The sequence below is a fragment of the Panthera onca genome, chromosome B4 (assembly GCF_046562875.1).
Source record: "Panthera onca isolate mPanOnc1 chromosome B4, mPanOnc1 haplotype 2, whole genome shotgun sequence".
Lineage (NCBI taxonomy): Eukaryota > Metazoa > Chordata > Mammalia > Carnivora > Felidae > Panthera > Panthera onca.
Window position 1 is genome coordinate 56,666,801 of NC_138345.1, and position 12,416 is coordinate 56,679,216.

The 12,416-nt window shown below is 35.5% G+C and overlaps 1 protein-coding gene across 21 annotated transcripts in view; it reads right to left on the reverse strand.

Moving 5' to 3' along the window:
* Positions 1–12,416, reverse strand: part of SOX5 (SRY-box transcription factor 5) — a 1,011,771-nt gene that overhangs the window by 42,358 nt on the left and 956,997 nt on the right. For all 21 annotated transcript variants that reach the window (XM_060659511.3, XM_060659513.3, XM_060659529.3 and 18 more), the window contains one exon: positions 2,223–2,400. In XM_060659511.3, coding sequence (XP_060515494.1) covers positions 2,223–2,400 — 178 coding nt within the window. The remainder of the gene's footprint in view (positions 1–2,222; positions 2,401–12,416) is intronic.

Below are 12,416 nucleotides of genomic sequence, written 5' to 3' on the forward strand. Positions count from 1 at the left end.
ATCCCTAGTAAAGCCCATATAGATGATTGCCGCCCTGCCTAACATCTTGACTGCAACCATGAGGCCTTAACCCAGAACCACTGAGCTAAGTTCCTTCCAAATTCTGACCCCTAAAACCTGTGAGATAATGCATGTTGGTTATGTTAAGCTGCTGAGTTTTGGGTTAATTTGGTATTCAGTAATAGATAACTAATACAGTAGGTGATACCTAGGATTCTTTAGCCCATTTCTCTTTTTACTATATACACTCTTTGTTGGTGAACAACTTCTTTTTTAGGGATGCATATATCTTTTCAAATTAGTGCTTTCATTTTATTTTGTTATTTTAATCCCAGTATAGCTATAATACATTAGTTTCAATACAGTAATTTCATAATTCTGTGCTTGGTTTCAATATAATGATTTAGTAACTCTATACATTACGCTGTGCTCGTTGTCGTAAGTGTACTCTTAATCCCCTTATACCATATATAATTCTACATCTAAAATGCTAGCACCCCTTCACATATCAGAAATATTTATAGTTTCCTCCTGAATATGTATACCTAAATGGCTCCTTGTCTTTTAACACTTAGGAAATTTTTATATTTATGTCTTCCCCTTCATCAGCTTCCACTCTAGTCTTCTCTTTCATGGTTAAGGGAGGTATTATCATTCTTACTTTATGAATTAAAAATCCTAGACTCCTCTGTCTTCAACCTGAACCACACCAGGTACTTTCTATTGAGGGTAAGTTATATCAATTCTTCTTTACTAATATCTCCTCAATCTATTCTCTCCTTTGTTTTATCATTGCTTATTTTTATTTCATGGAACTAACTAACTCTTGTCCCGCACTAAAGCAATGGGTTCCCTGATTCCAGTCTCTTCCTGATGCCAATACTCTTCTTTCTTAAAGTTCTGATCAGATTGATGTCTGGAGAAAAAGTCAAATTTCTTAGGATAGCATTCAGTCAGATTCCATCTGCTCTTTTTGGTTTTAGCCCTGATCACTTTCCACTACACACTCATTCCATACTCTCGCCAAATCAGTGCATTTCTCAAAAATATGCTATTTTACTCTGGGTTTTCTCTTAAAAGCTAAAATGTCTACAGATATCTCTCTTCCTCAAGACTCCACTTGAATTAGGCTATTCCCAACTTAGCCTTCCTTGATCCTTCCCAGATAGAATCCAATACTCCTCGTTGATTACAAAGTTGTATCTATGTTCTCAAATAGCACTCTCTATGGTTATGACATGGATGACTTTTCCCTTAATTAAACCCTAAGCTCCTCTGGGGCGCCTGGGTGGCTCAATCAGTTGAACGTCTGACTTCGGCTCAGGTCATGATCTCATGGTCTGTGAGTTCAAGCCCCGTGTTGGGCTCTGTGCTGACAGCTCGAGCCTGGAGCCTGCTTCGGATTCTGTGTCTCCCTCTTGCTCTCTGCCCCTCCCCCACTCATGCTCTGTGTTTCTCTCTCTCAAAAATAAATATTAAAATGAATAAGTAAAATAAAATTTAAAAACCCTGAGCTCCTCGAAGGCTTGTCTGTACTACTCTCCTTATAACTGTATGCAAATGATAAACATCAATAAATGTGGATTGAAGTAAGTATATACAGTCTAATTTATGTGTTACTATAGTAAAAATTATTGGAATTTTTAAAGTCAGCTTATAGAAGCGGTTTTTAGTATTTACTTATTACTCTACCAAAATGCCAATTATGGAGAAATGAAGCTCTCTACTTTTTATAATACTTTGGTATGTTCAAATAATACTCAAGCAGTATGGAAATGAACAAATGTCATATCCTGATGGGTGACTGCTGATCTAAGTGGAATGTATTTCATCATTATGTACAGTTTGTACACATCACAAAAAAAATGGAAACACATTTCAGTGATGGAAAAGGCAAGTCACCTAACAACAACATTCTGGAAACATTGCTTTCTGTGATTAAGTCACTTAGGCCTCTTTTTTTTTTTTTTTAAAGCTTAAGAACATCTGTTACATCAACAAACATAACCAGTTCCATTAGCTTTTCAGGGGGACATTGTAACTTGGACTTCAGTTATAAATTTCATTTGCATGTTTAAAACAGACCTATGAGGTTCATCAAATGGAAACTCTCCTATGGAACTAAAACCATGCACAGGGTATGCGTGATTCGCCATTAAAAGATGATTTCATTCAATTGCCATAAACAGAAAATCAGCAAGAACAAAAGAAATGGAACTTACCTATTGTGCTAACTCTGGCTGAAGGACTAGCTAATGCTGCTGGGACAGAGGCTTTGAGGGGGCCTGCCCCACTGTTTATTCTCAGAGCTGGCATATGGGGAGAGGTGGGTGATGTGGGTGATTTGCCATCAGAGGTCTTGGGTTTAGCTGATAGGTTCAGTGGCTGTGCCACTTCATCCTGCAATGATCATTAGAACATGAGCTGTGATAAGGAAAGGCTGATCAAAAAATGCCTAGAAAAACACAGGTATACAGCCTGTCATTTCCCATCCAATTACTCTACCAATTAGTGATCTTAACATTCAACCTGAACATCACAGTGTTTGGTTAGCTGTCAACAATGTCACTTCCAACTACATATTATGAAAATCCTTTCATATAAAGTACAAATTTATACAAATTTATACTTTCTTGAGAAAGTACACAGGTACTCAACTATCCAGAAAGTATATAACTGATGTCACCTGTAAGAAATACTCTTAAAAAGCTATTCCTTGTACTATTCATTTTTATTGAGAGACCATGCATAATTCATGTACAATTATGATGTAGATAAGCTTTTCTCAACCTCCGAAGAACAGGGGTTGAGTCCCAAGCACCCTTATAGCTTGGTGCTTAGGCAGAGATCCTGGAACATCCATGATGGAGGAGTTAAATGGTATGTAGTCTGATCAGAACTACTCTCCAAATTGAATACAAAAAAGAAAGAAACTTTCTAACTTTCTTAGAAAATAATCTTTTCTCCTAGTTTTCACAGAAACAGTTTGGATTTGATCTAAAAGTGAAATTAAACATAATTAACATTATACCAATATGTACTATTTATTCATATGCAACACTGTTCTAACCACTTTATATTTTTAAATTAGATTTGTTGTCCAGATTTTCTTTGCAACGTATACCACAATCAATACATTGTGGTATGGGGACCTTTATGTGGTTAATTCAGCATATATGGTGATTTCCAGTTGTTCACTACTTGAATAGGTCAAGTTTACATAGTTTACATTCTATTTTATACCTTTCTATATTAGTCCTTGTGTAATTTCATACATAAAATTTATGTATACAATTATCATTAAAATTTCTACCACATCATTCACAAGAATCAGATGATATTACATCACTTTTCTGATCACAGACTGAAAAATTTATTCCTTTTTTGTGCTCTAAAATTAAAACATCATGTTATATGTTTATATTTTATTGATAACCATATCTACAATGTTACATTTTTCTTGTAGAATAAATTTAGCTTCTACTTAGCTACTGTTCTACCTTCATGAGTTAAGAAAATAAATATCTATTTTTCTTAGAATCAAATGGTGCCATTTTATGGCATGAAAATAAATATTACTGTGTACAAAATCATATGTATATATGTATACATATATACACCAAAAACCATTGAAACAAATCACTTTATAAAAATGGTAAAATGGTATATGATATCTATCTAAAGTTTGTATTTTTAAGTGGCTTATTGTTATTAAATTCCATGGTTAGCTGCACTTAGGAAACTCATGAAAAACTAGGAAAAATTACTCTAACATTTTTTTAAAAATTCTGTTTTCTCTTTCAGCAAAAACGAAGAGTTATCTGAAAATCTACTAGAATTCAAATGGCAATCTGTGATCACATTAGATGTGTAATAAGTTGACGACCATTATACTGAATTTATACGGATTCATAGAATCTTGGAAGGAAGTAAGGTAAACTAATTCCATGACTGGTTCACTATATGATTAAGAAAAATTTACTTTAGCATTTTTAAAACAGCAGGGGCAAAATTATGCCTAGATCTTTCAATCTGGTACATTCAGTTGAGCTGGTGAGCCATAATCCTTATATAGGACATTGTCAACCTTATATAGGTTGACAGAAACCCAGAAGTATTGCGTCCTTTTTCTCTATACCGACAGTATGGATGAATAGTTTGCAAATATGATACTTGGATCAGTACCATCAACACCACCTGGGACATTATTAGAAAAGCAAATTCTCTCTTCTGGAAACTTTGGAGGTGGGTTCTAGCAACGTGTATTTTAACAAGCATTCCCAGGGGCGCCTGGGTGCCTCAGTCAGTGAAGTGTCTGCCTTTGGCTCATGTCACAATCTCACAGTTCATGAGTTGAAGACCAATTTGGGTTCTCTGCTATCTGCGCAGCGCCCACTTTGGATCCTCTGTGCCCCTCTCTCTGCCCTTCCCCCACTCATGCTGATCTCTCTCTCTCTCAAAAATCAAAATCAAAATCAAAACTTAAAAAAAAAGCGAGCAATCCCAGATGATTGTGATGCACACTAACATGTGAAAACCACCACCATATACAATACAAAGGGAGGTAATTTTTGAAAAAAATTATTAAGCTTCAAAACCCTTTTAAAAGCTTCCTCAATGTAATGATGTAACATTAACAAAATATATAGTAATCCCAATCTTTAAAATTTTATCAAAGTATAACATATAGTACTACTAATAATAAATGAAAACATTCATATGCATAATAAACTAAATGCTACTGACATTCAGTAGACCAATCAAAATTAGAATCCAGATTCTCTTCTCATTAATTCAGCCTGAATATCCTGTCAGATAGGTGCTTTAGTGACTGTTACCCATGCAGCCGTAAATATTCTAAACACTTTTTCCTCTATCAAATGTACCTACTTACTACTTTCTGTGTGAAGCTACCAGCTTTTGTTATGACAGCCTGAAAACTTCCCTGGGCAGTATTTACAACTCTTGCAAAAGTTTTTGAGGGGATGCTTGGAGAAATTAAGGTGGTTGTTTCACTTGACAGTGCAGAAAAAAAAAAGAGGAAGGAATATATTCCCAGAGTTGCAACAGAAGAGATTTATGAGCAAGAGGAAATAGAGCATGAGTATGTGTGTAGGGGGAATGAGGGTCTTGACGAAGATGATGCAGATGTAGGTGCTGATGATAGGAAGCATATGAAATGTCATATGCTTAGCTGTAAGCACTAAGAACTATTATGTGCACATTCTGAAAAATGACTACCCAAAGCATTTATTAGAGCAAGAGACCCACTGGAACTCTTAATATTCTCCTCCATTCAGGGCAGCACAGATGTCTGAAAGCCAAAAAGTGCAAAGCCCCAAGGACATAATAGAGGTTGACAGTTCCCAAGTTGATAGAAATGTCATTCAAAATTGCCCTTTCATTCTCTTTCATTGTGTGACCAGGCTAATGGTATACTAATAAGAACCCACATGCTTGATTCTTATACTGGTAACTATGTAAATAATTTTGACCCATTATATGATATTATTTCACAATTTGGTTCTTCTAATAATTTACTACTGAGCTACTACACCAAATACCTGTTATTCATGACGAATACAAAAATTACAGTACTTTCCCATTTTCTATTAATTATTTTTCATTTGACAAGATGAAAATTTTAAAACCCTAACTATAAAATGAAAGTGGACCATTTATTTATGACCTGCATTCTCATAATTATGAATGTGCGCAATAAATGCCAAAGGTAAGGTTTTTTTTCTAAATAGTTTCCTACTTTGTTTTTTATTTGCAATATCTTATGTAGGAGAAATTTGCAAGCTTAGCACGATCAAACCCTACTCGTACAAATAAAGCATTCATTTTAAAATTGTAAAAAAATATTTTCTTATATAAAAGAATATAAGCAATTTTCAAGGTCAATAAAGCAGTGGAAAAATACCATTTGTATGAAGTACACCATAAAGCAATAAGGAGAGCAATTTCTTTTTAATTACTTGTCCAATCATTCAATGATGCTGCCAATTGAAATTTTTTAAACTAGCATATTTCCTAATTAGCTAATTTAAACCCAAAATGATAGTTAAGAAGAATCTTATGTATCTGTTGAGTAGTTACAAAGTTGATATGCTAACCAAATATAAATATAAGGTGAACATTTAAGCTGAGGTAAATGCGTAAACTAAGGTAAGCAAGTTTTAACTAACAGGCTATTACTTACATGTATAGAATTCACTATAAATATTTCAAATCATTTATTTAATCTTCAATACTATGAAGTAATTAATTAATAATCTCAGAGAGGAAACTAAAACTCACAGAGATCTAAAGAAACCCACGTTTTTGGACTCAACATACAATATTCTTTCTATTTATGTAACAAATTTAATCTTAAATTTAAAAAGACATTGATGGAATACAAATTCTGGTATTCAGACTTAACCATATAATTCTTCACATAGTGAACCACACAAACATCAATACACATGTAACAAAATGAAGTCATACACACATTTGCTATTTATGTACTAACTTCAACGTTAAGACAACATTTGACTTATTTTGGTGATTTTTTGTGCTTGTCTGATCTCCATAGTACACAACATCAAAACTGTCTTTTGGTAATTCTAAAGAGTTATCAAATTAGATTATTTTTTTGAGAAAATACCAAGGGCCCATGTACAGTATATCAGAAAATACAGTAATTCAATAATGTGTAATGGAATAACATTTCACACATATAAATACAAGCTTTTGGAACCTATTTATGAGTATAACTTCTCTTAATAAAGTGTTGTCTAATCTTAGTTGTCTGGGATAGAAAGCAAAACAATTATAATCTAAACAAGCATACTGTTCAGGCATGTTCTGCTTACTTATAGCTACTACAACTTGTCTAAAAGCAAACATTTCACTTAATATCAACTTATGGTCCCAGTAGTAGAAATATTGTGGAGGTTCTGATGAATTTGTATCTTGGCAGTGAAAATAAATACCCCACACAGATAAATAATAAATTTGGGTAAAGAAAATTATTTGACATAAATATCAACAGTCTCAGGTGCACTGGAGAAATAGAAGTTTTATCATGAATGCAGAATCATTCCACACACTTAACAAAAACAGTGAAATAACTATATAAAGTTAAAATATAATTTACTCAGATGATTTGCAAATAATATGTTTATTTTAGGAAAAACATGCTACTCTAACATAATTGTATAATACTCTTAATTTTTAATGTGCAAAGACCAAATTGCTCATAAAAATCAAAGGGCGGTATGTGTGATATTCCTTGGACACTCCTGGCTGCCCAAGGGAAAAGGAAAGAAAACAAATGGTTGACTGATAGAGACCATAGTCATGCAGGACAGGAGTCTCCTTCACTTTATGGATAACTTAGTAAACTGCAAGAAAAAGGCAATCTTATCCATAGCCTAATCTCCAGAAACCTATAGACTGTTTCTTGGAGCCCTAATATCACCCTCATCAAGATGTAAGGGAGTTTAAGTGCTTGTCACAGTGATGTGGGAAATAAAGGCAAATGAAAAACTAAATTCCCTTACTGCCTACAGCCCATTGACAAGTCCTTGACACAGGCAGAGTGATCTTCCTCTAGGAGCTCAGCTGCCTTGATGATGACACTTTGCTAGGGACAAAAGGGGATCTTGGCTTAACATTATCCTGACCCCCCCCCCCCCAACCGCCAGGATCCTGTGAGTCTTCTGAAACACATAAACATTCCTTTGCAAAGCTCCTTTATCTTTTTTTTTAATTTTAAGGCTTATTTATTTTTGAAAGAAAGGGAGACAGAGCATGAGGAAGGGAGGGGCAGAGAGAGAGGGAGACACGGAATCTGCAGCAGGCTCTGAGCTGTCAACACAGAGCCCTATGTGGGGCTCGAACTCATGAACCATGAGATCATGATCTGAGTTGAAGTGGGACACTTAACCAACCGAGTCACCCAGGCGCCCCGCAAACCAACTTTAACTCCCAAGTATATGTTGGCAATTATACTCCAAGCATATGGCCCCTGATATATATCTGAAGGGTCTCATGACTGAGGCATTACTAAACAGAAATAAATGGTGTTTTCCTAACAGCAGCTAGCCTTCAAGGTCCTGGAAACCTTGCTTTCAAAATTCCTTAGAGACTTACACTGTTCCTAACCCCTTCCCAACCTGAAGGTATATAATCAGTCACTCTTCACAACCCCAGTGCAGCCCTTTCTGCCCATGAGTCCTGTCCCCGTGCTTTAATAAAAGTCACCTTTTTGCACCACAAGAATTCTTTCTTGGCCATTGGCTCTGAACCCCACCATCACCCCAAAACCCTCATCACCTAAAGAAATCTACTCCTTTTTTCCTATTTGTATCCTTGTCCTTCACGACGTAGAATATACCCACATGAAGGAGGTCCTTGGACCATAAGGTGCACCACTAAGGATGAACAGATGATTATACCCTCCAGAATAAAAATTTCACCTTTATTTATACCTTTATCAAAATTTTTCATTGGCAATTTTTATAACAAAAATTTTTCTTTAAATATTTACCTAAAGTAATTATCAAAAAGCAAATATTTATTTGGTAGTTAACAAATTTATAGCATTCTAATGGCAATGGGAAGAACCTCTAAATTTATTTCAATCATCCATCCATCCATCCATTCATTCTTTATTGAATGAAATTTCAACTATTTATTACTTGCTGTTATATGTTGGGCATTAGAAAAATGCAAATCACTTGACATCTAGGCTGGTGGCTTTGAAGCTGTGTTTTTGTGTGGCAAGTAATAAAGAAGGAAAAAATGTATTCACTTTATATTTAAGTCTGCAGTGAAGATGTATGTGGATGTATGTATTGTATTTTATTTAAACTGAATTATTTAAGGACAGTTTGTCTATGTATTTAATATATTCTTTCATTTGTAAATATGATTTGATTCCTTAATAGCCATATAATGACTGAGTAAAAAAATACAGAATTTCAGGCTCCTTCCTCTGTGCTATTTGAAAACTGTGATTTTCCCCATATTTATCACAAATATTCATGTGAAGTAAGTAGCAATAATAACATATGGGAAAGAGTAAAGGCATTCATGAAACATGTTGCAAAATTAATCACCCGGTTGCTATTATCCTCTCTGATTAAATAATCGTATTAAGTTAAGTAGGGAAGTTACACTACAGGTTGAATCGCATAAAGGGCGCTCTGGGGTTTCATCTCTCTCGCCTAGCTCAGCTTTGCATCTATTGTCTAGTCCTAATGGTCACTGCAGGAGCCCTCCTTCACCTTTTCCACCCAAATAAGGCATCTCTTTGTGCAGTTCAGTAGAGGTTTACTAGAGAGAAAAACAAAACAAAACAGAACAGAACAGAAATACCATGAGGATCTCCGAAAAGACTGTAGTGTCCCTGACCTTTCCTTCACGAACATAGATCAGAAAAAAGGTTTGCATTGATGTGCAACAGTCAAGCAAAGTAACACAAGATAAAACTAACTGAACATCTTACATTATTTTCTTAGCCACTAAAGAATTAGGGATCCTACTCATGTGGCTACTCCAACTCCACACTTCACTAGTAGGTTCTCGGTACCTAAAAATCAAGTCTGTCATCTTAGAACACAGGGTCCTGAGGCCCCTTTCATAAACAGATGCTTGCTTTTGATCATACAAATTGCAAGATGCCTTGTTAACCAGGCAGATAGAGCTCCAGGAATTCTTTGATAGGTGTGTTTTTTCTATGTTAAAGCTACTCTTAGACTTGACTGTCCTTTAAATCCAAGTCTTAAGTGATTTAGCTGAGGGTAATGTATTCTAACTTTTCATTTAGCTTCCTCATTTTGCCATTTTACACTTTTGCCTAATATATACCTGCTTCTTTTAAACGTGGGTGCCTCTGGTGTAGTTGGGGGACATATGCTTCATTGTGGTAATTTTATATTGTTTTTACATTTAAATTCTTGGCCTTTAATTAACTTATGGGTATTCACATAGTTTTCATCATTTCATTTGTTGTTTATCATGCTCTCTGTTCCTTCTCCATTAACGTTTTGGTAGAAGATTTCCCTTGTTTTTTTTATTTCAATGACTTAATACCTCTAAACTGTACACCCACAAACACACACGTATATATATTTGAACACAAATAGAGCAAAGAATAAAGAGTGCGGCTTCTGGAATCTCAATACCATTTCCTATCCATTTTTTAATTTAAAAAGTGCTTTGAAATACCTAAGACAAATAATGCCATTGTTTCTACACACAAAGTTCTTCTGTGGTAGCCAGCCTCCAAGATCGCCCCCCAATAATTCCTGCCTCCTGGGATTTATGTCCCTGTGTATTCTCGTCCCTCCCCCCTCCACAATAAATAGGACTGACCTATATAACCAATAGAGTTTTGCAGAAATGACAGTTTGACTCCTGGTAGTAAGTCATAAAAGACATTGCAGCTTCTACCTTTCTCTTTCTTGGATCACTCGCTTTCAGGTATGGTTTCTCAGTCTCAGCACTATTGACATTTTGGCTTAACAATTTTGTTGTGAGTGACTGTCCTGTGTCCTGTAGGATGTTTAGCTGTATCCCTAGCCCCAGTAGATGCTTGTAGCACACTCCAGCCCAGGTTTCAGCAATGAAAGCTATCTCCAGACACTGCCAAATATTTCCTGGGGGAGAACGTCATGCCTGGAGAGGGAGGGGAGCCACCTGCCTTGTCATGAGGACACTCAAATAGCCATAGAGAGGTCCACTTGGCAAGGAACTCAGGCCTCTTGCCAACAGGATGTAACTTGTTAGGCACGTGCACCGAGCCACTTTGGAAGTGGATGTACCAATACCAGTTAAACTTTCGTGGGACTGCAACCCCAAGTGACAACTTGATTGCGACCACATGAGAGACTCTTAGCCAGATCCATCCAGGTAAGCTGCTCCCAAGATTCCAGACCTACAGCAATTGTCTGGAGAAAGTGTTTTATTGTTTAAAGTCACTAAATTTTGTAGTATTTTGTTAGGCAGTGATAGCTAATACATCCTCAATGAAGGAAGTATAACCGAAACATGTGATGTTCTTTCATTATTCCAAACCCTTTTTTTTACCATGATTTAATTTTGACTCCTGGAAAAATACTTGTTTCTCCTTCTTCAACCATAATATATGAATATATTTCATGAATCTCCCTCAGTTTTACTCATTTGCTTTGCACACCTACATGTAATTCTTTTTACTTTTTCTTTCTATCTCCCTTAGTATCTCCTCTCCCTTCTTTTTAACACTTCTAACTTGGCTTTTGAAACTTTAATTTTTTAATGGTATTTTCAACTTTTTTTAATGTTTATTTTTTGAGAGAGAGACAGAGCACAAGCTGGAGAGGGACAGAGAGAGAGAGAGGGAGACACAGAATCTGAAGCAGGCTCCAGACTCTGAGCTGTCAACACAGAGTCCAACATGGGGCTTGAGCTCACGAACCATGAGGTCATGACCTGCGCTGAGGTTGGATGCTTAACCAACTGAGCCACCCAGGTGCCCTGATACGTCAATTTTACATTATCTATCTAACTTCTACTTTTTTATTTTCAAAATGTGTTAAAATTATACTGTATAAATATGGTTTCTATACATTTACTTACAAGAATATTCTATGAGAAGACTTTTAGCTCAAAATACCAAACGAAAACTCACAGAAATTCTGCAGAGTAAATTTTTCAAATGCATTGTGTATTTGAAAAGAGGAAGAACAGAAGGAAGACAAGTGTCAACAATAATATTTGATGAGAACATTCATAACAGGAGCCAGTATAAAATGTACGGTGTTTCAGATTCAACTTTGTTTAACCTCTGGTCCCTAGACAACTTCAAATTCCCAATAATAATGGTTATTTTGTCCTCTGGTGCTCATTATATCTGGAAGATTGCTATTATCTTCTAAAATGATTAATAGTTCTTCTACCAAGAGGCTAAAAGAAAGCATAAAGCAGTTAAGACTTGATGTTAATAATCATACCAGTTCTTCTTATTAACCTCTAAATGCAAACCTCCAAAAGCTTTTATAAAATGCTTTACAGAAATTAAAGAGTTGGTCACTCCATGTGTAGAAAGAACATAATGTTTTCTTGGCACCACCTGATCAGTCCTTAAATTCATAATTAAAAAGCATTTGTCATTGTTACTTTCCTGTTAGTGTCACTTGAAGATATGTGAAAAAGCATTAATCAAGAACTACAAAATTATCAAATGATGGAATGGATACACACACACACACACACACACACACATAAGCATGAGCTCTTGGAGCAATACAGCTTTACAAAATAAACTCTAAGAAAATAGAAGCCATGTGTTTTGGGATGGCACCTCTACGTGAACGTACAAAATGAGCACACCAACCTCTCTGCCTGAATCTACAAAAGGAATTATCAAAAAGACAGCAGAA